The sequence below is a fragment of the Amphiprion ocellaris genome, chromosome 12 (assembly GCF_022539595.1).
Source record: "Amphiprion ocellaris isolate individual 3 ecotype Okinawa chromosome 12, ASM2253959v1, whole genome shotgun sequence".
Classification (NCBI taxonomy): domain Eukaryota; kingdom Metazoa; phylum Chordata; class Actinopteri; family Pomacentridae; genus Amphiprion; species Amphiprion ocellaris.
This window is the reverse complement of record NC_072777.1, coordinates 12,994,415-13,022,329: the sequence shown is the minus strand read 5'-3', so window position 1 is coordinate 13,022,329 and position 27,915 is coordinate 12,994,415. Positions and strand designations below refer to the sequence as shown.

Genomic DNA, 27,915 nt, shown 5'->3' with positions numbered 1-27,915 from the left:
TGTAGTCAGGTAGATTATTGAGAGACACACATCAATCGCCACATGGAGCAGTGTACCTGTCATTGTAATGAATGAATGAGAAGACGGAGGAGGAATGCAGTGTTTTCGGTTGGAGGTTTCTCCCCAAAAGTTTATGCGGCCAATGAGGTAAAAAGCTTATGTTTATTTTTACATTGTGCTGTCGTTTGTGTTTATTGTGCTTTTCTTTAATTGTTATTGTAAACTTGTACTTCGACTTATATGTTTATTTATAAACTTTATATTTATTTATTTAGTTCTCGCGGCATCGACACTTCGGCATGACGTCGGAAATAAATGTCTAGAAAAGAACACCTTGTCGTCCGTGTTTAAACTGGAGAGGAGCTACATTCTGTATATTTTTTTTATTTAACCCACCTGTTGTCTTCATTTACGGGCACCAGAAAATAGTGTTTCCTTGTCTGAAAAAAAATCCAAAAATTCAGCAAAAAAAATTCTCCAAATTTCTGAAAACTTGCAAAACCTTCAGAAAGAAAATTCCAATAATTCCTTAAAAGTTTCCCTTAAAAGATTTATTTAAAAAAAATTCCCCAAATTTGGCAAGAAAATTATTGTAAATATTATCAAAAAATGAGTGAAAATCTTCCAAAAAAAATCCTAAAAATATCTAAAGTGAGTCCATATATATCAGTAAAACTTCTAATATTTTCTTTAGGAACATTCACAAAAAAATCAAGATTTTTTTGTGAATGTTCTTAAGAAACTTTTTTAACATTTCTTTTTTTTTCACCAAAAAATGTTCAAAGATTTCCCAAAAATGTTGAAAATGTGGACATCAGAAGTTTCACTGTGAAAAATATGTTTTTTTCCACATTTTCAAACTTTAAAACGGGTCAATTTTGTCCCGCTGGACAACACGAAGGATAAAAAAAAACAAACAGAGTATATCCCCTTTGCTCCCCACAAGTCGTGTCCTTTTCCACAGTGTAAGCATATGGTTCAGGAATATGGATTCTGTAAAGCATCTTGAGACAATCTGAATTGTAATTGGCACTATATGAATAAAACTGAACAGAATTAATTGTTGCAAAAGTAAATTAATTAAATAGAAACAACAAATTTAACTGCCACACACCATAAGAACATACACAATATCCAACTGAAATATGTTGAAAGTACATAAGCATTATAAATAAGATGAAATAAGATGCAGAAACAGACAACATTACTTAAGATATGAATTTCTTCTTTCCTATCTCAAATATTACAGCATCCCATTTTAAAGATCCAGATTGAAGATTTTCAGATACTTTAAAAAAAAAAAAAAAAAAAAAAAAAGAATTAGAGGGTTGATCAGTCACACAGACATTCAATAGCAGCGGTATTTTACTGATGCCATCAAATAAAGCCGATACATGTAGAGGAGAGAAACAGCAGATGGCGCTCTTGAGTCAAATAAAGATATTTAACTGGAGTTGAAATGTGTCCTGTGAGCTGTGTGTGTTTGGAAAGCAGCAGCTTGGACAGCGCTTCCATTCAGCTTTATATTAGGATCTAATTACTGACAAGCTCTTTCCTTCTGATTTATTTTCATGCCGCCTCTTCTGGCTTGATGACTCAGTCACACACACTCTACATTTTTAAATTTAGGATCTCCCACAGGGATAGCAGATAATAAAATGGAAGGAAACAAACAAAAAGAGGCATGTATAGGCTTTATGAATCATGCATGTGTTTGTTTTTTTGTTTTTTTTAGAATGGTTGTTGTTCTTTTGTTCTGATTGGCTGGCTGTATGGATGATACCACTCCCTCATTTAAATAGTGAGAGGCTAGTGTGAGAGAACACTGAATATTTAAATGTTACGATTGGCGTACATTTGTCTTTGCACATTACTCAAAAATGAACTGACGGATTTGGATGAAATTTTCAGGGAAGGTCAGAAATGGCACAAGGACCACCTCATTAGATTCTGGTAGTGATGTGGCTTATAGTCTGGATCCATGAATTTGTTAAAGATTTCGGTATCATTGCAAGATAGCATCATGACATCACTGTAACTATAAGTACCAGCAAACGCTACGTCAGCCGCCTGCTGACGATCACATGATTGCGATCCTCCTACAAATCCACCGCTGCTGACTAATCAGGACTTATCCACTGGAAATGATACAAGGAACAATTGATTAAATTGCGGGGGTGTTTCCGACTCCCATCAGTTCACGCTGCCCTCTACATATTTAGGTCACGTGATTCGGTATCCGTCCATAACGTACACATGCATGACACACGCCTGTGCTTAGCGCAAGGCCATTTTTTATTAAAGATTTCATCCGTCAGAAATGACAAAATGTCAGACAGCCTTGGTGCAGTACTATCAAAATCTAATCAGTTGGTCCTTGTGTCATTTCTGGCCTCCCCTGAAAATTCCATCCAAATCTGTTGGTCCATTTATGAGTATTGTTTCGAACAGACATACAGACAAATGTACGCCAATCGTCTCAGAACTCTGCTGCGTTCCTTGGCGGAGTGAAAAAAGATTCTCAATCATGAAAGGTGTACTGACTTTTGTTGTATTGACTTCCTACAGTGAATCTAAGCTGTTAGTTTTTAATTTTACATCAGAACAAACACGCTGCTGTTCAACTTAGAAGTAATGCAGCTACTGAAAGGTAATACAGTTTTGATTCATTTGATATTTAAGTGATATTGTAACTGAAATTAATGATTTGAAGCCTTTTGATGTTATTGTAATGATTTTTTTTATCTTGTGAACATATATTTGACTTAAAAACAAGAGATTTATTTACTTTGTTGGGTCTTCAAAACAGTCCAGCAAATACAGCACAGCTACTACTCCTTGTAACTGTATATCAATATCTCAGTTGTATGTCTGACTTTGTCAGAAAGTAGGATAAATAACAGATGCTATGTGCTCTGCAGGGACAAACAGACGTCTACATTGAGTAACGCTACTGTCTGTTTATGCCAGAGTGCTACTGACCTCAAACATGGCTGCCAGAGGTTGCATTATGTCACCAGGATCTCCTATAAAGTATCAGACTACATAAAAACATTAACATTTGAACCCTGATACTGACCACTGCATTAATCTCCTGCCACACCCGCACTCTCCGGCTGTGGAACGCAGTTTAGACAGTAACCCAAGCCAGAACAAACGGAGGAGCTAAAAATACAAACAGTCGACAGGCTGGCTGCTGTGGGATTGAGGCTGGGGGCATAGGAGGGTCTGTATGTGGGGCTTAGGCAGGCTGGCAGAGGGGATGGACAACTGGAGAGAGAGATGGTGCAATAGCTAGAAGGAAAAACAGAAAGAAAATACCAATAAAACCAGCAGAATTTACTGTCATTTGAGGGTAGAGCAGTGGAGGAAGGTTTATCTCACACTTGTTTCCCTTCTTTGACGTCTTACTCATCGTGCCCGGAGGTGATGAACTTTACTCTCGGCTTCAAGCCCCCAGCAGCAGGCAGTTCTGGGCCAGGAGCTAGCAGTGGAGTCACTATGGAGAACCTGGAGAAGCAGCTGATCTGCCCCGTCTGCCTGGAGCTGTTCTCCAAACCCGTAGTGATCCTGCCCTGCCAGCACAACCTCTGTCGCAAGTGTGCCAACGACATCTTCCAGGTGAGACTGAGTGTCTTCTCATTTCTAAAGTAAGTACAGCCTTTCCGGGTTTTAATTTGAGACTATATAGTTAATTTTAAACCAAAAACTTTGTTCTCAGAGGCTGTAGTCACCTTAGATTCACAGCAGTGACATGATTTCTAGCGATGTTAGTTTCACAGCAGAACAACAGTATTAAAATGAATCCCACCCGATTTTCTTATGTTGCTACCACAGTTTGTTATGCTTTTCATAAATGGCCTTTTCTTAAATCACATATTTACTGGTTTTCAGCACTAAACCATGTATCATATATCTTAGTTTGTGCTGTGGATAAAATCAAAAATATATACAGTATATGTACAACAATCAGCCACAACATTACATCCACTGACAGGGGAAGTAAAAGACATTGATCATGTCACTACAATGACTCCTGTCAGCGGTTGTGATTTATGAAGAAGCAAGAGAACAGTCTGTTCATGTCAGTTCATCTCTTGTGAGGCGTTCCTGGTATGTACTACTAACCAAAAGTGAACTGGTGACATATCATTGATACATTTGGGTTCAACTCAGGCTGGTCTGTGTGGTCTGATCACACAGAAGAGTAAACTGCTGAAAACCTTAAACGTGACTATGATAGAAAGGTGTAGCATATAGTGGGTACATCACAGCTTGTTGTGTAGCTTCAGACCAGTCAGACTGGACATGCTCACCCATGTCCACAGCTGTGAGGGAACATCACAACGGGAGCATGGAACAACTGAAAAAGGTGACCTGGTCTGAAAAATCACGTTTTCTTTTACGCCATGAGGACGCCTGCATGTTTGTGTGTTGTTTACCTGATGAGGAGATGGCAGCAGTGTGCATTATGGGGAAAAAGCAAACTGGCTGAAAAAGTGTCATGATCTTGCCAATGTTCTTCTGGAAAACCTTGGGTTCTGTATTCATGTGGATGATACTTTAACACCTACCTAAACGTCGTTTCAGACCACGTACACCTCTTCATGGCAACCGTTTAACCTGACGGCTGTGGCCTCTGTCGGCTAGATAGTAGCTCCTGTCGCTGCACACATTACTCTGGAATGTTAGGAGGAACAAAACAAAAAGGTCAAAGTGTTGACTTGGGTTCCAGTTTCCACAGATCTCAATATAATTTCAGCATCTGTGGGATGTGCTTGTAAATTAAGTCTGATCCATGGAGGTCTCACTTCATAACTGAAAACATCTTAAAGGGTCAGCTTCTAATGGTGTGGCTCCCAATACAAACCATCACAGCCACAGACCATTAGAGGTTTGTGGAGTCCACATGTTGATGGTTCAGAGCTGTTTTGGTGATATGAGGGAAAGCTACACAATTTTAGGCAGATGGTTTTAATGTTGTGGCTGATCAGTGTACAATAACAGTTATTTTTGTCTGTTGTAATGTCAGTTTCCATTTTCATACACAAGTATGCATTTATCTTTGACTGACAAATCTAGCAATGAAATAGTTACTTTTGTTTATAATTCTCCTACTGATTAGAAAACTGATACACAACTTAAGAAAAGGTTTTTTTTCTTGCTCGAAAGACAGATTTTTGCTGTGTTTATTCAGATGATCAGAGGAGTGTGTGGGGAAAAAACTGCTCAAAACAAGTGTTGTAAACTTCAACAAATGGTCAAAGATTTGTTTTTCAGGAAAAAGAGATGATTAATCTCTATGATTCAAATGTAATAATAATAGATAAACCAATATTTTCCCACCCTCAGTGAAACATAAGCCAGATCAGCCTCCTCCTCTCTCTGGGGGCTTATTAGTGTGAAACAACACTGTTGAAAATAGAAAAGGACCAGAGAAACGGCTCATTATTGCCTCCCTGCTTTATGTCTACATTTTCTTCCAGCAGTCAGCTAATCCTCTGTGGCAGTCCCGAGGCTCTTCGAGCATCGCTGCCAGCGGCGGCCGCTTCCGCTGTCCGTCCTGCCGCCATGAGGTGGTGATGGACCGCCATGGAGTGTTCGGCCTGCAGAGGAACCTGCTGGTGGAGAACATCATCGACATCTACAGACAGCAGGAGTCCTCCAGGTGAGGGAGGGAGGTGAGGGGTGAGAACCTGGGCAAACCAGGTTGCTCAGAAAGTACTTGACAAATCAGTTTAAAATTTCACAGATATCATTTTAAATATCCATAATTTATCATAGACAAGTTGCAAACAAATCAGAGGTGGTCAATCAGAAGGCACCTGATGATCGCTGTTCGAATAAGCTATTTTGTTTTGCAGACACAAAACAAATCAATCAAGCCAGTGCAAAGCAAATTTCTAATGCATGATGCTTCAGGAACAAATACAGCACGTCTTACAAGTACAAAGTTATATACTATCATTCAAAAATTTCTGGTCACTTAGAAATGTCCTCGTTTTTGAAAGAAAAGCATTTTTTTCAATGAAGATAGCATTAAATTAAATGGAATCACAGTCTAGACATTGCTAATGTGATAAATGACTCTTCTAGATGGAAACGACTGATTTTTAATGGAATATCTACATAGAGGTACAGAGGAACATTTCCAGCAACCATCACTCCTGTGTTCTAATGCTACAGTGTGTTAGCTAATGGTGTTGAAAGGCTAAGTGATGATTAGAAAACCCCTGTACAATTATGTTGGCACATGAATAAAAGTGTGAGTTTTCATGGAAAACATGAAATTGCCCGAGTGACCAGAAACTTTTGAACACTAGTGTATATCTTGCAAAGAAAAAGATGTCATCTGACTTTTGACACAATACTTCTGCCCTGATTGTGTGAAGATTTTACTCACAAATGTAGGTGGAAAAAAGCCAATTAAAGAACAACCTGAGTCTGACAACACTGGGAAAGAAACAAAAAAAAGAAAAAAAAAAACATTTTGACTTTAACCCATTTAGCATTTATAAACACTAAACAATTCTGCCAATAATTTAGAACTTACTGAAGTAGTTTCAGATTGAAGAACCTCATAGTATTTATTAACGTAAAGACATCTTTTATTTTATGCCATATGTGTCAAATATATATATTTCACTATCATATTTTATTGAATATGCTATATCAGTGTTACAATAATGTCATTTGATACCTGTTATAAAGCTGAATCCATCTATTTGTTCTCACAGGTGGAGTTAGATCCATTCACAAGCATCTACATCTGCCTACAACTGCATTATCGTGTGTTTATGAAATATTTATATTGCGCTTATGAATGCTAAAGTGAAGTGTAGGTTTTTAACAGAAAAAGTCACACAATACAAGCTCAGTGTTCATTTATTTTGAAATAATGCTCTTGAAAATCCCCAATTTAGGAGGATTTCCTGTATTGTAATATTATCACTGGATGAGATTATTAACTAAATGTTAGAGATCAGGAAAACATTCATGTGATGCATTTTATTGCATATAGTTATGAATGTTTATTTCATTATCATCATTTAAAAAATACTCTCAATTCAGCTAGAAAATGAGCCAGATTTTTTTATTTTTTTTTGCGAGTGAGAAAGTGAATGTTGTTGCAGTAATGAGTGAGGACCAGCAGAGAGCAGTGTTCTATTCTACTACTGCTGCTGTACAGGGTTGTTCCAGCGATGCTTAGTCAGTGGTGCATCTATCTATCTATCTATCTATCTATCTATCTATCTATCTATCTATCTATCTATCTATCTATCTATCTATCTATCTATCTATCTATCTATCTATCTATCTATCTATCTATCTATCTATCTATCTATCTATCTATCTATCTATCTATCTATCTATCTATCTATCTATCTATCTATCTATAATGACAATTTTCTGTGAGTTTTTCTTAATTTATTACACATTCTCTTGAGTTTTTGATAAGACAAAATTTCAGTGAAATACGTTTGCCAATTTTGCAGCATGTATGGCATCTTGATCTGTTTTTATTTGCATTTTAATGCACGGCACGGTGACTACAAGTGGATGTGTGCACGTGAAAGTGTGCTAGAAAGGTGAGGAATGTCAAAGACACTCCAGAAGGAACCTATATAAAATACAGAATGTGAGCGTTCATACATAATAAAAAGGAGCAATGTAGAAAGGAAGTCTGAAACTTTCTCTGTGATCAGAGGTTTGTCTTCAATCTGGAAATAACAGAAGGGGTAAAATATTTCACAACAGGTGAGGCACAGAAAGAGACAATAGTTTCATTTAAAATCTCATCTCTTATATTAAGATCAGAGCTTCTGAATTCAAGTCTTTAATTCTTCCCCTCGCTGTCCTTCTTGCTGTTGGGTTTACAGAGAGCTGCAGAGATTCAGGAGGGCTGGAGATTTACATCATCTGTGAATCAGCCTGTTTCACAATGAGTCACTTTAATAATTCAGCAAATGCCCCAAATTTGGCCAAATCTTTGTTAATTTGCACATTATTGATCAACTAGCTAATGTTTAAAATACAGCTTGTGTCTGAAGTCTTTTACAACTTTGTCTAAAAAGTAAATGGCTCCAGACTGAAGCCTCTTCAGTACATCTGCCTCTGGTTTAAAAGCGTACACACACTTACTATTACTAAGTCATCCTCAGTGCAAATTTGTCACTTTCACTTCAGAATAGAAGCTGTATGAGTCACTGTTAAAATAAGAGAGATGTTGGCGTTCTTTAGAGACAGTAGGACAGGAGTCCCCTTATTTTCTGTGTGGGCTGAAGTAGATGTGATTGTTCACAAATGTTTTGTAACTTGGAGTTTCTCATCTTCTTTCATGTGTGGAAAAAATTATCATTACTTAATCATCGTTTCTGTCAGAGGCACCTACGTCAGAATCCAAAGGACAATGTCTTGCATAAAATTTGGCTCCCGCTAAGTCGCCTGTACTTTTTAGGACATCACATAGTGCCAGAACCATCCCTGTCCAAACTGCATACATTTACTTCTCTGACCTCCATGTGAGGTTGTTTTATTTTCAAATGAAGTGTGAGGCAGTGATAAATCTGAGCGGAAATGACAAAAAACCCCATAAAAGAAATGGAAATGCATGCTATGCAAAAATGTTTTTTCCATGGTTTATTAAAGGTATTATAAATCAAACTAACGAAGCTATAAGTGAGCAATGACACACTCTTGATTCCCAAATGGCCAAGCAGCAGCACTCATCTCAGCCAAACTTTTTATGTAGCTCCTTATCATCCGCTGACGTCAAAATACGTCAGTGTTAGCAGAGATAAATGAAGCTGCCTCTTCAATACACACAATATTGCCAAGTCTTCTCGACACTTTGCCACCAGTCAATGGAAATGAGATTAAAACTTGGCCAAGTTTCCTTTAAGTCTTACTTTGAGGATATTTAAAATGATGACTAACAGTTAAAAAAAATAAAATAAAATAAAAAATAAAAAATACTATAATAAAATGATAAAATACCTTCCCCTGGATTATCCTATGGGTGTTTTGAGATGTTAAAAATGTGTTTTCTTTCCTGAACTTTGTAGGTGCTTTCAGGTACCCCTGCTTCATGTAGAGCCTAAAACAACAATGATTTTTTTTGGTCCAAATTATATTAATTCATCAAACTTTAATGAGGTTTATATTTTCAAACAATATTTCCTCACATGATTGTGGTGTTCTAAAACTTGTGACCGTGATAGGTCATATTTGGCGCTGTGTCTCTTGCAGGCTTGTAAACATGAAGCCAGAGCAGCAGCAGCTGATGTGTGAAGAACATGAAGAGGAGAAGATCAACATATACTGCTTGTCCTGCCAGACGCCGACCTGCTCCATGTGCAAAGTGTTCGGACAACACAAAGACTGTGATGTGGCTCCGCTCAGCAGCGTTTACATGAGACAGAAGGTAAAGGGAAATAACTGTGTTATCAGTTTTTATTATTTATCCCAGGGGCCTTATTTAAACCACTTTACTTTCTTCCACTTCACAGCACTGTTCCACTGGTTCATTTAACATAGTTTCATTGTAATCTATGCTTCTTAAGTTTACTTCATTTCATTCTGCTTTACTTCATATTTCACTTCTCTGCACCCCACTGCATCCTATTCCACTTCATTCTACTTCATTCTAATTAACTCCACTTCCTTCTACTCCAGTTTATTTCACTTCTCTTGCCTTATGTCGCTCTGCTTGTTGTCATTTCTGCATCACTTTCAGCTACACTACATGCTGTCACATTAACAAAAAGGCAGCGAGAAGTGAAACCACACAAGTGTGAAAACATCACAAAAACCAAGAGACAGTTTGGTGCCATAGTCACCAAACACCTTTCTCACTCTCTGAGTTCTGAAATTTCACATTTATTGCAAACAGAAATATTTCTCTTTTTTGGCCTTTCAAGCCTTTATTATAGAGGACAGTGGAGAGAGAGGTAGACAGGAAATGTGAGCAGAGGAGTAGGGAAAGGACTTGCAGCAAATGACCGCGGGTTGGACTCAAACCCATGGCCGCTGCGTCGGGAACTTCACCCGTTGTTTATGGGTTGCCAGGTCAGCCCGTTGACCTACCCACACACTCACAAACTGAAATATTTCTAAAACAGTAAAAGATCAGATTAATGAGCCTCACGACAATAAATATAATCCGAGTTTTGACAAAACAAAACAAGAGCTGAAGTTCTTTTTGTTGCTTCCGGCTGTTTGTAGGAGTCTTTCCTCTGAGTTCATCAAATACCTGCAGCATTGCATCAAACAGCAACAGGATCATCTACTAAGAGAGACAGTTGTGCATATTCACACACATTGAGCAACAGCAGTAACATCATTCATTACTTATGGTTCTTGTTCTTTATCTCAGAAACAGGTGAACTGTCAAACAGTCTCACAGTTTCAGTTGCAGGTAAGACATTAGTGACATAGCGGCTGTTCTTGGGTTCTCAAGAGTCCTGACCTCCATCACAGCTGTCTGGATATTTTTATTTTACTACTAGTAAAGTAGCACTTAGACTATCATCACACATTTCCAGAATTTTCAGCGTTCAGTAAATCATAAATAAACTTAGTGAATGAAGAAGACAATCCTACACATCCCTTGTCTGAAAGGACTTTATTTATATTCAGTTTGACACAACTTCATGTATCTCCGCATTGGTAAAAATCACTCACCCTTTCATCAAGATATTTCAATTAAGTTGAATTCATGACATTTCTTTCATATCTCTTTACTCCACTTCACTTTACACTACTGTTCAAAAGTTTGGGGTCACTGATGAAGTGTAAACTAAGTTACAAATCAAGGCCAGAGTCTATGACTTGACTGTGTGCTGAGCTTCAAAAAATTACCAAGAAAAGTCAGCATTCAGAGGGCGGCAGGATTTATTTGTCGACAAAAATCCAGGAGTTATTCTTAGCAGTGATAACAACCCAAGAAGAACTGAAGAAACTGAGCTGCGCACCGTCTTTTATGCTGTGAGCGTTGGTCATTCTTCCACGCCTATAGGGCTTATTATAGGAAAGACAGTTTTGACACCCTTATACCTTTCTTAACCTATTGGTCAGATCTTGGCACAAATATCATGTTTCATTGTCAGATTACATTTCACAGTGAGCATGCCTATTAGGTTTACATTAGGTCATGTATCACAGAGAATATGCCCAGACATGTTCAGACTTTCAGTCCACATCTTACCCCTCGTATTTTGTAATAGATTTCATGCATATCATACTTGTGTTTTTATTAGGATTCCAATATATGTTAAAAGTTAAAGTACCTTGAGTATACATCATTATGCATTGGACATTCCACATTTCATCTCCTAGAAAGCATGCATCTTCACTCCAGAGTTATTAATTGTACTTTATGACCTCCTTTCAGTCCTTCCCCCTCACACACTTTCTAGGCCTTCTTATCCCTCACACATTCATCCTAATCAAAACATTGATGGTTACTGTAATATTCAACATTAAGTACTTCACACACTTATACTACTTATCAATAGCATCAATAGCATCTGTCAGGAATACATCATCATTTACTTTCTGCACATCGTACTCAAAGAAGAATATTACACTACATTCCATGAAAACTCACACTTTTATTCATGTGCTAACATAACTGCACAAGGGTTTTCTAATCATCAATTAGCCTTTCAACACCATTAGCTAACACAATGTAGCATTAGAACACAGGAGTGATGGTTGCTGGAAATGTTCCATTAAAAATCAGTCATTTCCGGGCACCCAGATAGCTCAGCTGGTTCAGCGGGTGACCCATGAACAGGGGCTATAGTCCCTAAAGCAGTGGCCTGGGTTTGAATCCAGCTCACGGCCCTTTACTGCATGTCTTCCCCCCATCCTTCTCCTTACTTTCCTGTCTGCCTCTCAAGTATATCTATCTAATAAAGCCAACAAAAGGCCAAAAAAAAACCCTAAAAAAATAAAAAATCAGTCGTTTCCAGCTAGAATAGTCATTTACCACATTAACAATGTCTAGACTGTATTTCTGATTAATTGAATGTTATCTTCACTGAAAAAAGAGGTTTTTCTTTCAACAATAAGGACATTTCTAAGTGACCCCAAACTTTTGAATGGTCGTTTATATCACTCCACATCAGTCCACCCCTTCATTCAAAAAACACTTAACATCTGTCCACTTCTTTCTCTGCTCATCGTCAGTCCTCTCATTACACTTCACTTCACATTTCTCCACTAAGCTGAAAGAGCTCTGCTGCTAAAGCTGAAGCTTGTTTCAAAGGTCAAATGCCCACCAAGTTCATGAAGCACACTAAACTATAAAGTTTGTGCTTTAAAACAGTGTGAGTGGGAGCTCTTTTATAAATGGATGATGACTTTTACCTTCCACCCTTTTTTCCCACTTTGCTATTTTTCTGAATTCCTTCTACGTGTTTATATCCTGTCCTGTTTCCTGCTATCTCTTTGAAAACACCAACAGACAAGATGATCACTAATCTAATATCCAGAGAAAATGCATTGCATACATACAGATATGTCACCACTGGAAGGACACATGTACATGACTAAAGATCAGTGACATTTTTCTGTTTGCAGAATCAAAGTACAAGTTATGTTTTTTTAAGACTTGGACACACAAGGTCACACAAAGACAAAGTGCAGCAGTTTTGTCATGCAGATGGCAGCAGCAGCAGCGTCCGACGTGTTATTGAGCAGTTGGCTTTGTTGACATTTCAGTGCCGGCCTCTCCATCTCTCACTCTGTCTCTGAATCACTCATCTGAAATTTAGATGAGGCTCAGGAAAGTTGTTGATTCTCCATCTTTATGCAATCTGAAAAACAAAAGTTTTCACTTGGCCTAAACAGAAGTGAGAATGTTTGTTACACTGGCAACTCGCTAAATGACACTTTAACTGTAGAGTAGCTGTAACAGACTCTAAAAATGTGCATGATGTCATGACATCCTCTAAACAGATGCATGCTGGTGAGTCATGTTGTTGTGCTTTGTGGTGGCAGGCTTACTAACTAGAAAGCACTCAGTGAACTCCTCCAACAGCTCCATCCTCTATATTTGTCTTTTTCATAAGAAAAAAACATTTTGAACTTTTTAGTTATTGTCTGTAAGGAGGCTGACTGGTTTGCTTGTCTTGATTTGTTAAACCGTTTTCATCATTGATGAATGTAGTGATAAATATCAACAACAAAAAAATAACAGAACACAGAAAAACAACTGACACATCCTTAAAGTTAGGTATGAGGTTAGGATGAGTTGCTGTTTTATTTATTGATACAGTCCAAAATAAAGAATGAATTTATTGAAGGAAGGTTGTTGTTGTTATTTATTAATATCAGTGATGCTCTGAATGTTTTGCAGACAGAGCTGAGCGACGGTATCGCCATGTTAGTCGCCAGTAACGACCACATCCAGGCAGTCATCTCTCAGATGGAGGAAATCTGCCACACTGTGGAGGTTAGAAACTCACACATGCACAAGATGATTTTTCTTCTCTGTCTTATAGAAAAGGTGAGATTTGATGTGTAAACCCAGTCATTTTAATGGCCACCAACAAATGGCGATGAGCAGACATCACGTTATGATGCAGCTAATGGTAAAGCTGCTCTGTTTTGTTCTTTTGATTTTGTTTGTCCATCACTCAAAGGCAGACAGCAGTAACTATAGAAACAGTGAAGATGAAAGAAAAGTGTCAGAGCTGTACAAACTGTAAAAGCATAATTACTCTGCCAAGGAACGCTGCGGAGTTATGTGACGATTGGCGTACGTTTGTCTGTCCGTCTGTTTGTCTGTCTGTTAGCAACATTACTCAAAAATGAATGGATTTGGATGAAACTTTCAGGGAAGGTCAGAAATGACACAAGAACCAATTAATTAGATTTGACAGTGATGCAGCTTATAGTCTGGATCCACAGATTTATTAAAGTATATCACTGCGAGATAGTGGCAAGGCGTCACTGTAACTATGACAACAAGTGAACACTACGTCAGCTGACTGCTGATGATCACATGATTTTGACCCTACTACAAATCGACCGTTGCGGACTTATTGCAACTTATCTATCGGAAATGATACAAGGAACAACTGATTAAATTGTGGGGGTGTTTCCAAGTCCCATCAATTCCCGCTGCTGCTACATATTTAGGTCACGTGATTCGGTATCTGTACATAACGTACACACGTATAACACACGCCTGTGCTCAGTGCAAGGTCATTTTGTTTGTGGGTACATTTATATTAAATGGCCACATTCTGTGTGAGATTTGTGATCATCAATAACGAATAAATAAACAAATGCTGCATTCTAAAAAAAGATGCTGCATTTCTGACAATGCCATATGAGGGGAGGAACAGCCTTGGTAGAGCACTACTGAGTGCTTTTCTAGTTTGTATTTGTGTTAGAGACATGATGTCATCATTAACCAAGTGTGTACAAATGAACTTGCAGGCACCAGAAAATTTTGAGCTATATCACACTAGTAGCCACTTCAGTACCTGCAGATACTGCTGGTACTGGTATTAACACACACCTGCTGTATATATCCTGCATAAAACTGTTCCAAGTCTGGGAAGAGGCACTGCTTTAAGAACAAACCTAGGGGACAGTACCTCAAAAGTTTAATAGGTCACACAAATATGAACATGAAGCTAAAACATTACTGCAATTTTAGTTTATCTACAAAAAACATATCTGCCACCTATTAGACATCACAGCAACGTTCCATACTACTCTTATTTCTCTACAATACAGAGGTGTACAGTGGTGGCTTACCCGAAAGCTGACCTGTTTTGAAATCAGAGTGAACATGAACCAACTAAACTTGTTTGTATTGTGTTTCTTGAGAACAAGAACTTTCCCTCTCACCTCAGGACAACGGTCAGCGACAGAGAGAACACCTGGCCAACCATTTTGACAACTTGGTGTCCATCCTGGAGGAGCGGAAGCAGGAGTTGGTGGGTGTCATTACCAAAGAACAGGACGATAAGCTCAAACACATGAGGTCCCTCATTCGTCGACACAGTGATCACCTGGAGCGTGCTGTCACTCTGGTGGAGTCGGCCATACAGTCCATGGAGGAGCCACATATGCCTTTGTTCTTACAGGTAGGTACACATGTGTGATGCTGCAGAGTGAAGTGCAGGATTTAGACAGAAACAGTGAAGCCACCAGTGAAGCTGTTTAAGTCATGTTTTTTACATACTGTGATTTCCTCCTCACAATCATGTCTGAGTCCACCATTAACTATTGACCTGAATGTTTATGATGTTGTACTTGTAAAGCTGTATTTGCTGACCATCAGAACACACGTAGGCAGACATCACAGTTTCTGCATTATCATGGTTGTTTCAGGGTGTATGACATAGAATGCTTAATTTGGTTATGATGGAAAATAAACTGGCAGCCACAAGGCGTTTTTGCGATGGCGACATTTCTGAAAATGTTCAGGGCCCTGAATTACACTACCAGTCAAAAGTTTGGACTCACCTTTTCGTTAGTTTTTTCTTTATTTTCATGGCTATTTACATTGTAGACTCTCACTGAAGGCATCAAAACTATGAATGAACACATATGGAATTATGTAGTCAACAAAAAAGTGTGACATAAGTGAAAACTTGTTTTATATTTTAGATTCTTCAAAGTAACCACAACTTTGCTTTGATTACTGCTTTTCACACTCTTGGCATTCTATGGATGCGCTTCATGAGGTTGTCACCTGAAATGGTTTTCCAACAGTCTTCAAGGAGTTCCCAGAGATGCTGAGCACTTTTTGGCTCTTCTGCCTTCACTCTGTGGTCCATCTCATCCCAAACCATCTGGATTGGGGTTAGGTCAGGTGACTGTGGAGGCCAGGTCATCTGATGCAGCACTCCATCACTCTCCTTCTTGGTCAAATAGTCCTTACACAGCCTGGAGGTGTGTTTGGGGTCATTGTCCTGTTGAAAAATTCAATTCAATTCAATTCAATTTTATTTATATAGCGCCAATTACAGTCAAATTGTCTCGAGACGCTTTACAGAACCCATATGCCTGACCCCCAGAGCAAGCCAAAAGGCGACAGTGGCAAGGAAAACACCCTTTTAACAGGGAAAAAAACCTCGAGCAGAACCCGGCTCTAATATGGGGGGACCCATCTGCCTGCTGGCCGGGCGGGTTGAGAGGGACAGAAGAAGTAGAGAGGTAGAGATAGAGGGGTAGAGGTAGAGATAGAGGGATACAGATAGAGGGGTAGAGATAGAGAGGTGGGGGGTGGGACACAAGGACCATAAAACACAGCCACACATCTGAAGCATCCAGCATCCAGCTCTGGGACCAGGGACACTCGGAGAAAGGACACAGAAAGAAACAGAGTGAATGTAATGCAATAATGGTATATATAGTAAATACATAGGTAGTTAGAGAAGGGTTCAGTGCATCAAGAGAGGTTCCCCAGCAGTCTTGGCCTATAGCAGCATAACTAGGGGCAAACTAAAGGGACGTCAAGAGGGGAAGTCAGTTGTGCAAATGAAAACACCAGCTCACCCCGTCAGGGTCACCCAGTCAGCCCTAACTATAAGCTTTGTCGAAAAGGAAGGTTTTAAGCCTGGTCTTAAAAATAGAGAGGGTGTCCGCCTCCCGAACCCAAACTGGGAGCTGGTTCCACAGGAGAGGTGCCTGATAACTGAAGGCTCTGCCTCCCATTCTACTTTTAGAGATTCTAGGAACAACAAGTAAGCCTGCAGTCTGAGAGCGAAGAGTTCTGCTAGGGTAATATGGTACTATCAGATCTTTAAGATATGATGGAGATTGGTTGTTAAGAGCTTTATATGTCAGAAGAAGGATTTTGAATTCTATTCTAGATTTAACAGGGAGCCAATGAAGAGAAACCAATATAGGAGAAATATGATCTCTCTTGCTAACTCCCGTCAGTACTCTGGCTGCAGCGTTTTGGATCAGCTGTAGATGTTTCAGAGAGCTAATAAATGATGGTCCAACTAAACACAAACTGGATGGGATGGTATGTCGCTGCAGGATGCTGTGGCAGCCATGCTGGTTCACTGTGCCTTCAATTTTGAATAAATCCCCAGAAGTGTCATCAGCAAAGCACCCCCACACCATCACACCTCCTCCTCCATGCTTCATGGTGGGAACCATGCATGTTGAGACCATCCGTTCACCTTTTCTACACAGTGGGTAGAACAAAGATCTCAAATTTGGACTCATCAGACCAAAGCATAGATTTCCACTGGTCTAATGTCCATTCCTTGTGTTTCTTGGCCCAAACAAATCTCTTCTGCTTGTTACTTTTCCTTAGTAGTGGTTTCTTAGCAGCTATTTGACCATGAAGGCCTGATTGGTGCAGTCTCCTCTAAACAGTTAATGTAGAGATGTTTCTGCTACTGGAATTCTGTGGGGCATTTATCTGGGCTCTAATCTGAGGTGCTGTTAACTTGCAATTTCTGAGGCTGGTGACTCGGATGAACTTATCCTCAGCAGCAGATGTGACTCTTTGTCTTCCTTTCCTGGGGCCGTCCTCATGTCAGCCAGTTTCATCGTAGCGCTTGACGGTTTTTGCGACTGCACTTGAGGATATATTCAAAGTTTTTGCAATTTTCTGGACTGACAGACCTTCAGTTCTTGAAGTAATGATAGACTGTCATTTCTCATTACTTAGCTGATTGGTTCTTGCTACAATATGGATTCTAACAGTTGTCAAATAGGGCTGTCAACTGTGTACCAACCTGACTTCTGAACAACACAACTGGTGGTCTCAAGAAGGCAAGGAGGAGGCAAGAAGGCAAGAAATTCCACAAATTAACCTGTGAAGTGAAAACCATTTCAGGTGACTACCTCATGAAGCTCACTGAGAGAATGCCAAGAGTGTGCAAAGCTGTCATCAAAGAAAAGGTTGTCTACTTTGAAGAAACTGAAATATAAAACATATTTAGAGTTATTTCACAATTGTTTGTTTGCTACATAATTCCGTATATCTTGTTTCATAGCTTTGATGTGTTCAGTATGTATCTACAATGTAGAAAGTAGTAAAAATAAAGAAAAAACATTGAATGAGAAGCTGTGTCCAAACTTTTGACTGGTAGTGCGTATCAACAGTTTCTCAGTGTTTTTACGACGTTTTGGACTTCTCTGTTTTTAATTTTTCAGTTGCTGTCATTTACCACAGTTAGCCTCAATGTAAACTTAAAAAAAAAAAAAAAATTTAATCGAAATTCTTATTTGAAACTAATAGTTGAATTCTTCTTCCATGTACCCTTTAGGCTTCCCACTTCATTAACTATTCTCAGTCAAATCTGCTCCATTACATACTGTCTATTCATTACTGTTAAACCAACAGATGACACAGTTTAAACACAAATGAAGGCCTGTTTTCCTTAATCACCACTCTTGTTATTTACTTAAACAAACTCATCTCACACTTAACAAGCTCCCCCACTTTCATTTAAAGTCAATACATCAATATTTTCCCAGCTCCAGGCCTCAGTGGACACGATGATCCAGCTCAGTGGTCCTGGGGTCAATAATGATCAGGAGCTTTATTAGCAGAGCTGCAGGGCGAGGAGGGAAACTGGAGCAGTAAACCCACCAAGATGATTCTGTGTCGGGGCCTTTACGTCCACAAACCCTCCTGAGGACAGCAGGTTCTCTGGTCCTGTACACCTTAAGACTCAGACAGTGTCACCTCTCACACTCTCATGATTTATTCAAACATGCGCTGAGACAACAAAGAGCAGGTCAGGCCATCGAGTGGACTTTATTGATCTGCTAATCACATGGAGAAACATGGAGAAACACAGTCTGCAGGCTACTGGACTGCATATAACTATCTAGCAAATATAAATAAGTAAGATGTGGTAATAATGTATTGTGCCACCTATTAGACTAAAAGACTGTGTTAAAAATTATTTGCAATTTATCACACATTATAAAGGGAATTTTAGGCAGAGGTCTGTATATACAGTATGTCAGTTTTGGACAATACTCAGGCCACATTTACCTATTTAATGTCTGCACAATACATGATAGTAAATAGCTCCCAGTTAAAAACTACTGATTCTATACTACTTTATTTGATGCATTAATTGCAGTCCTACATTAAGTGTTACATTTGGCATAATTCCTATAAATCTTATTCAAATAGCACACACTAAACAGAGGAATTTAAAGATAAAAGTGCATGTTTTTGCATAAATAACTTGACATAAGCTCCCATCTTCAGCCAGAGCAGAGGGACAGTCAGCCAGAATGAATGAAATCAGCTGTTGTTTCGTTGCAGTTTACATCTTTGTGTAACTGCAGATGACACATTCACGACACTCTAATGACCAAAAGACACACCTGCTTTGCAGGATTTAAGTTTCGGCTACTTTGAAAAACCTGAAAAACTTCTCATAATAATTTGCAAGCACCTTCTAGCTGTCCGTTTACCTCTTCTGTTACTTCTTCTCTTCTTACATTGTTTGGCTCCTGCCTCTGGTTTCATCAGCAACAAACCTGCATTAAATACTGCAGCAGGGAGTATAACACATTGAAAAAAATCTACTGAGTTATATTTGTGTTCATAAATCTAGAATCTAAATGTTTTTGTTTATTACTTGCTTATTTAATAGTCGTGCTGTGTCAGCCAGACATCTGATAGGTAGTTATTACTGCTGAAACCACTGGTAAAGTAATCAGACTGACAAGCAGAATTGTGAACATCAACAGATAATTTAGTATTATTTAAACCATTCATTAAACAAATAAATTTAACCTTACCCATTTCCAACTAGTCGAACATCAAGATTTGCAGCTTTCAAGATTCTGGGCTCCTCATCTGAAAGAGGACATTTGTGATAATGAGTGATGAAGTGTAATCTAAGTCACAAATCATGGGTCAAAGACTTGACCGTGCTTAAACGTTTAAGATCTTCAAAAAAATCACCAAGAGAACAGTGTTTCGACAGTGTTTTAAAATTACACAGCTTAATGTAGATGTGGCTTCATGAATGCCAAATTCAACTTAAGTACTATGCATGTTTTCAGATCGTTTTGTGAATAGAGTTTAATGATGCACTTTGACTATAACCTAGAAGAAGTGGACAGCAGACAGCTGGACTCTGTGACCTTGGTTCAGTATCTCGTGTCTCTGAAGAGACGAGCAGGTTGCCACTAAATTCAGCATCTTTACTGCTGATGCAACACATCTGCGTCACTGAGGAAAGTGTGTGTTTGCTGTCGATGTGTGTAGCAGAGAAAGTCGGAGCCTCAGGTGTCACCGTTTTATGTTCAACCTCATCCCCTGCCAAAACAGGTGTTAAAGAAGATATTTAGTGGAAGCAGGTGGTAAACACGATGAGGCCATTCTGGCAGCTGGCAGTTTGTTTGAAAACCGTGTTTTTATTTTACACGCGACATGTCTGACAAATACTTCTGACAGATGTTGTTGGCACAGATGACTAAGCACAATGTGATTAACTTCATCTCTTTGCTTTTCTCTGTTGTCTTCTCTCTCACAGAGCGCCAGAGTCATATTGGAAAAGTAAGTGTTTTGTGGTGAATTTGTGATTCTGAGGTATTTTACTTTACCATTTCCATTGTCTGCTCCTGAGCACCTCTAAATTTCTCTGTGAAATATCATACATTTTACTGCATGATGTTTTTTTAACAGCTGTATTTACAGATTCAAAGACCTCTGATACTGTGCCTACAAAAAGCTGAAGAATTCACAAAATTAGTCTTTCATGTCAAATTGAAAACAGATTTCTACAAAGCAATGCCAGTGAATTAAAAATACAAAATAAGTGACTGCATATTCACTTCTTTTGAAGTGACACACCTAATGCAACACAGGTGCAGCCAACTGGTATTAGATGTCACACAGTTAGTGAAATGCAGATCATCTGAGTCCAGCGAATGTGACTCAAATGATACTAGTAGAAAGTCACCTGTATCTGGAAGGTCCAGTCCCTGGTGAATCAGTACTCTTGGCTGTAACTACACTATTAAGACAAAACAACTCCAAGCAACTCCAAGGAAAGGTTATTAAGAGCATAAATTAGAGGGTGAATATGAGTAGTTTTCAAGTTGCAAGTCCCTTGGAGTACAGTGAAATCCATCATTAGGAAATAGAAAGAATACAGCACATGGTTAACTTTGCAAGAGCGAGACTAGTGAGGGAGGCCACCAAGACATGTATGACTCCTCTGAAGGAGTTACAAGCTTCAGTGGCTGAGATGGGAGAGACTGTTCAGCTGCTGTCTGCAAAGACAAACCACTGTTTAAAATTTCTCATTGTACATTTTGACTAGACATATGGGAGACTAAAGTCAAATGGGAGAAATTCTTTGTATGATGAGACCAAAATGTGACTTTATGCTCATCGGAATAGACACTATGTTTGGCGGATACCAAACTACACATCATCACAAAGCTACTGCCCTCACTGTTAAGCAGGGTGGTGGCAGCATCAGGATAAAGGTAGGGGTATAAAATGAACCCAGCAAACTATTAGAAAATCCTGGACAACAACTTGATTACATCTGCAAAACAACTGTGACTTGGAAAATGATTTGTTTTCCATCAGCCTCAATGGTTTGAAGACAACAAGGGGAATGTTCTGGACCTTAATCTCATTTACAATTTGTGGCTGAAGTTAAGGAAAAAAGCTGTTCACTTACGATCGCTGTATCACCTTACAGAACTTTACTTCAGTACAGCAGAATGGGGCAAAATCCCAGTGTCCAGATGTTCAGGCTGACTGAGATCTATTCACACAGGCTCAAAGCTGTAAATGGTGCATCTACTCAATATGAAGAGTGTGAATATTTACACAACTGCTTATTTTCCAGTGTATATTTTTAATTATTTGGCATTATGCTAGAAATCTGGTTTCCCTCTGACATGAAAGAATCTTGTTTTGCTAATTCCTGTAAAAAAAAAAAGCCAGATTAAATTGACCCTGGTTCAGTGTGAAGAGCAGTAAATGGGAAAACTTCCAGAGGGGGATGAATACTTTTTATAGGTGCTGTAAGTGCATAAAACACGGTGTTATATTGTATCGTAATTTAAGCTATTGAAATATATATGAAGCAGCTGAGATTAGCTCCAGCTGCCACTTGTAGCATTGGGGGGCTTCTTACACATTACAGCATCCATCATAACACCGTTTCATTAAACTAGTACTTTTCATTTTAATTTAAACTCGCCATAAATACTCACAAGAGCCCCAAATGTGGGTTAACCCGCTGCTGAAAATAGTCCCCAACAAATTAACTCTTTAGTCCTGACTGAATTATTTAAACTACAGTGAAAATCTGTCACTGTCTTAACCTCTGACAGTCATCAGACCTCTGTCACACAGTTGGTCATTTCATATTAATTATACAACAGATGAGCTAATTGTTGCCACATGATTGAAAACCAAACAAATCTGTTCTGGACACTGATGTCCCCAACTGGCCACATGGGAATGACTGGAGATCAGAGTGTGTTTGGTTTGATGATGGATTAAGTCAATACTGGCCTTTATTTAAGATTAGTGCCAATAAGCTTTGAACTAGAAGTTTACATGATTAAATATTTACTGCTGACTTTATCGATCCTACACTGGTTGCATATTAGAAGCTAAAAGGAATCAAACACAGCTGAGTGTGTGTCATGTTTTTTTAATGTGTCCTGTCATCCAGACATTAAGTACACTTTAACAGATGTCAGTGTCTAAATCTCCTTTGTCAGTATTAGCAAGTGCTGTTCTGTGCTACAAATTATTTTCAATTTTTGAAAGGAAATTGTGTTTAGTTCTGACATACTGTAAAATTTCATGAAAGTGAAAAGAAGCATGTGCAATACTGAATATTTTTGTTTTGACTCATGACTGAATATGTGGAAATGAAATTTAATAGTTATTTAGATTCAGCCTTTCTAGCATGCTGCTCATTACAGTAAATTCCAATTTTAAAAAGTGCTCATAGCAAAGTTACATTTGTAGTATTTTATTTGTAAAACTAACACAAAAGTCAGAAATCAGTATTTAACTTCACAGCAGTCCTAGAAGCTAAATCTGGTACAAAGCATCTCTTGTCTTTATTTGAGATTGCTGTTCCCTAAATGAAATTAAAGGATGAACTTGACCGAGTCTTACTTTAAAATGTGTGTGTGTGTGTGTGTGTTGACAGAATGGCAGCGACAGCAAGGGCCTCGAACATTGAGCGTCCGGAGCTCGGTTATGAGAGCATGAGCCACTTCATGGTTGATACTGACGACCTCGCTGACATGCTGAGGAACATTGATTTCTGCTCCAGTATGTCCAACACAAAAGCACATCTTTTACAGGGTAACCGACACAATGTGACGCAGCAAATATTCATTTCCCAATCAGTTAGATCAGCAGGTAAAACTATTTTCTCCTATTTAGCAGCATATAGACATATAGACAGATGGCTTATAAAACACAATAACATACTATTACATACATATAAATATACATACTTAAATATTACACAGCATGCAAATGGCTTCCTTTTCTGACACTAAGAAAAGTTTAAGATCTCATTACTCCACCTAGGAATGGCGGAGTTATGTGATGAGTGGCTTACATTTGTCTGTCTGTCTGTCTGTCTGTCTGTTAGCAACGTTACTCAGAAACGGACTAATGTATTCAGATGAAATTTTCAGGGAAGGTCAGAAATGACACAAGGACCAACTGATTAGATTTTGGCAGTGATGCGGCTTATAGTCTGGATCCACGGATTTGTTAAAGATTTCTGTAGCACTGCAAGATAGCGGCACAGCTGCCTGCTGACGATCACATGATTGTGATCCTACTACAAATTCACCACTGTGGACTTATCAGGACTTACCCGTTAGAAATGATACAAGGAAAAACTGATTAAATTGTGAGGGTGTTTCTGAGTCCCATCAATTCCCGCATGCAATTCGATATCAGTACATAACATACACATGCATAACACACGTCTGTGCTCAGCGCAGGGTCATTTTGTTTGTGGATACATCTATACTAAATGGCCACATTCTATGTTGCAGTGATAAAGGAAATATGTTTCCAAAAAAAGAGAAACGATTTATGATTATTAATAAAATACAACAAAATCCCTCCAGTAGTAGGGGACTTATTACTCACATAAGTTTCAAATGGATTGAAATCACTGATCACAACAGTTTAAAATCAGTGTCAAAATCAAGTAAGTCCTGAATGAATGTTTCAAAGTCACTTATGGTGTTACTATGTTCGTGTCTCCAGGTGTGGGGGATGATGAAGATGATCTTGAAGAAACGGAGTCAGAATTTGACTTCAGCTCCAGATATTAAGACCAAAAGAGAAGTAGCTGATTGCTCTTGAAGAACTTTTTACTTTGAAAGATTGAACATTTGAGAGAAAATGATTTGTCATTCTTTGAAAGACTACAAGAAGGAGAAACGGCGTGTTTGTGGCTGTGACTCTGGATCACCCTGTTGACCTGTATTGATGAATCGATCAGGATTTTGCTTGGCCAAGGCTTTGTGGTGTGTTTGATTTTGGTTTCGTCACACTCCTCGCATTACTCATTCAGCTTCCGGTGCAGTCATTAATTGGTGAGGAGCTCAGAGTTTGCAGAAATATAACAATGTCCTTTCTCCACTTGTAATGCGTTTTCACAAGCAAACTTAACATATATTAGTCTACAGAGTCTGATGTAATGTAATGTAAATTAGCCCCAGGGACCAATATGGAAGATTTCAATTTTTGAGTCCTTTTAGTCCTGAATTATTGAACTGTCTACACTTTGTGGAGGGACTGGATGATATTGTGAAAACAATTCACAACAAATGTAGTTTTCCTCATTAAAACTAGATTTTCACAGTGATAACAGCCATGTGAGGTTCTGTGACTACACTTATAAAAAGACAAAGTCTGACCACTATTACAACATTTGAAGTAGTCTTCTTGTACAGCAATGCACTGCTCCCAGTGTGAGAGTGAAGAGTTCTGCTGAGATAATATGGCACTATAAAGTCTTTAAGATATGGTGGAGATTGATCATTAAGAGAAGGATTTTAAAGTCTATTCTAGATTTCACAAAAGCCAATGAAGAGAAGCCAGTATAGCAGAAATATGATCCCTCTTGCTAACTCCCATCTGTACTCTCACTGCATAAAACATTTCACCACAAAGCCCAAATATCACATTGTGGTTCAAACTGTGATAACCTTTATGTTAAAAGAGCATCACTGGTGATGAGTTAGGTTAGATCCACAGTTACAACCCAGAGAACAAGCAGCTGACTTTGTAAGTGGAAGAGCCAGGACTGAAGAAGGCACATCAGGGCAGCATCATGACAAAGAGCATGCTTGTTACTTTGTTTGACATTCAAGTGGTTGTGCATCGTAAATCTGTTCCCAAGGGTCAGATTGTATTTCCAATGTACCATTTGAGTGAGAAACCACCTGGACTGTTCTACATTTACAGAGAGGTACCTCTAGGAATGGTCCAAATGTGGCAGGAGCACTGGGAGCATCACTGCACACGGTAGATATTTTGAAGGGGGTAGCAGCCAAATCAGGTCTGGTTTTTGCTTTTTATGGACCCAAATTTTGAACTTCCTGATTCAAGTGTAACAAAAGAAAACCACCACTAGTGAAGTTATGATCCTTCTACATGCAGGAGCAACTTTGCAACATGGCTGTTTCCAACGCGCCACAAATGTCTAAATGGGAACCATGTCTTCTATGATTTTCTTCTACAATGCCCTGTCTCGTCATAGAGGTGACAGTGGAACGTGTTTAGCTGGTTTTTAGATGTGTTTTGGAACTGAGATGGGAATGGGAAGATTAGAGTAAGATGTTGACACTGGTTTGTTGTGCTGCCACCTTTAGGTGAAAACTAAGTTTGATGTTCTGCTAAACATCTAATGATCATTTTTCTGCCTTATTTCATTGACATTGGTAAGTGTGATTGAATAGTAACACAACAGAAAATACACCATTTCTCTCAGAAATTGTTGCAATTGCAAATGTTTTTGGCATACATGTGTTTATTTCCTTGATGTGCACTGGAAAAACCCAAAAAAGCAAAAGAAAAAAGCCAAAATTGGCATCATTTTACACAAAATTCAAAAAAATGGGCCGGACAAAATTGTTGACACCCTTTTAAAACTGTGGGTATACCATTTTATTTCAAACATGTGATGCCTGTTTAAACTCACCTGTGGCAAGTAAAAGGTGCTGGCAATATAGAAATTACACCTGAAGCCAGTTAAAATGTATAAAAGTTGACTCAACCTTTGTGTTGTGTGCCAACACAAAAACATTTGAAACTGCAACAATTTCTGGGAGAAATGGTGTATTATTTGGAAAAATTCCAGGGGTGTCAATACTTTTGTCCATAACTGTAACAAGTAGAAGTACACTTTCAGACCTTAAAGACATTTTCCAGTTTAGGAAAAAGAACAAAAACATAAAGTTATCTATCAGGACACAGTAACAGTGGGTGACCTCAGAATTTATCTTGTGAGACTGAAGGTGGGTCAAGAATTATCATTATTAACTGCTGTCTGATAGCAACTCGATAGCTTCATCACATCTCTGACTCTTCAAACTTTGTGGCTCTGAAATGAAGCTAATTGATGTCTAAAAGCAAGAGAAAGCTATAAAAAGATAGCAAAGTGCTTCCAGTCTGCAATTTTCACCATCTGAAATGTCACAACTAAATGGCAGTTGAAAGGAATTGAGGAGCTCAAGACAAGATATGAAAAAGAGAAAACTTTTAGATAAAGCTGCTCATCTGCTGAGCAGAAAGGAAAAGTAAAAACCAACATCTGACTGCAGAGAAATTTCAGAGGGGGGGTTAGCAGACACAGAGTTGATGGTGTACAAACAAGGCATATGAGGGAAGTCGTACCTGCAAAATCAAAGCAAAAGTCAACATCAGAAATCTGCAAAGCAACATCTGGAAAAGACAGACTTCTTTTGGAAGCAGGTGCTGCTGACAGATCGTTTGGCCATAATCACCAAAAGTATGTTTGGAATGAAAAAAGCTCATTTTGCCTACTGTATGGGGGTGGGGACATTCTGCTTTGCGGTGGTGTGGCAGCCAGAAACTCAGGAAACACTTCACAGATAGAGGGAATTAAATATCAGCAGTCTGGAAACAAATGTTCTGCATCCCGACTTTGTAGCTTTCCAGTTGCTTTTAGCTGGAGGGGTTGTGTTGCTCTAAGTTTCCCTTTAAAACACCTCAAAGGTGTTCTACTGGATCCAAGTCAGGGGACATACTTCTCCTTGTCATAATTTCACTTTGTTCTTCTTTAGAACCCCTTTGTATAATTTTGGCACTTCACTTTGATTCGTCATTATGTTGAACAGGAAGTTGTTTTGTCAGCCAGTATTTTGTTGGATCCACAGGCCTTTATGGTGCCATCAATAAATGTCATCTTCCAAACACTTTTTGCACTCATGCAGCCTCATCTAATCACACTCCCAACTCTGTGCTTCACTGTCAGGACTATGCATTCACTCTGATAGTCCTCATCAGGTCAATGCCAAACATGCTGGAGCTGAGCTAATTTGCCTCGTTCTCGTTCTCATCTGACTAAAGAATGTGTACATTCCTCAGGCTTCTTTTGTGCATTCTAGCAAAGTTTTATCTTGGAGTTTAGTCCTGAAAAGTGAGCAAAGGTTTTTTTTCTTGGACATTGTCTAGAGAGGCTGACATTATGCCCTGTCCTTTACAGTATCTGAGCTGTCAACGAAAGTCTGATTTCCATTGATAACCCTGAGGCACCTGACTGTCTACGAAGTTATTTTACTCATTTGGTCACTGTTGTTCCTGTAACCTTTGCTATGTGTGTGAAGACTCACAATCAGATTTTTCGGTTCGTCTGGCAATTCTTTTTTATGTGGCGTCATGTTGTAGATAGACAGATAGACACAGCCCATACG

The 27,915-nt window shown here is 38.8% G+C and overlaps 1 protein-coding gene across 5 annotated transcripts; it reads left to right on the top strand.

Moving 5' to 3' along the window:
- trim54 (tripartite motif containing 54) lies at positions 1–27,417 on the top strand. Of its 5 annotated transcripts, none has more exons than XM_035946097.2 (9): positions 1–147; positions 3,454–3,621; positions 5,487–5,668; positions 9,250–9,424; positions 13,364–13,459; positions 14,874–15,107; positions 20,496–20,518; positions 23,154–23,311; positions 24,239–27,417. In XM_035946097.2, the coding sequence occupies exons 1-9, from the start codon at positions 76–78 to the stop codon at positions 24,304–24,306; spliced, it is 1,176 nt and encodes a 391-aa protein (XP_035801990.2). In that variant the 5' UTR covers positions 1–75; the 3' UTR covers positions 24,307–27,417. The 5 variants fall into 5 exon arrangements, with proteins under 5 accessions (XP_035801990.2, XP_023121295.3, XP_035801989.2 ...); XM_023265527.3 differs by having other exon boundaries at positions 11–147; positions 3,427–3,621; positions 5,490–5,668; XM_035946096.2 differs by having other exon boundaries at positions 11–147; positions 3,427–3,621.
- Positions 27,418–27,915: the final 498 nt, after the last annotated feature.

What these genes read in the sequence shown, in the direction of transcription:
- trim54 (XM_035946096.2), top strand. Translation starts at nt 76, where the DNA reads ATGAGAAGACGGAGGAGGAATGCAGTGTTTTCGGTTGGAGGTTTCTCC. An exon ending in GTGCCAACGACATCTTCCAG is followed by an intron (nt 3,622 to 5,486) that starts GTGAGACTGAGT and finishes ATTTTCTTCCAG; the next exon opens with CAGTCAGCTAATCCTCTGTG. An exon ending in GCGTTTACATGAGACAGAAG is followed by an intron (nt 9,425 to 13,363) that starts GTAAAGGGAAAT and finishes AATGTTTTGCAG; the next exon opens with ACAGAGCTGAGCGACGGTAT.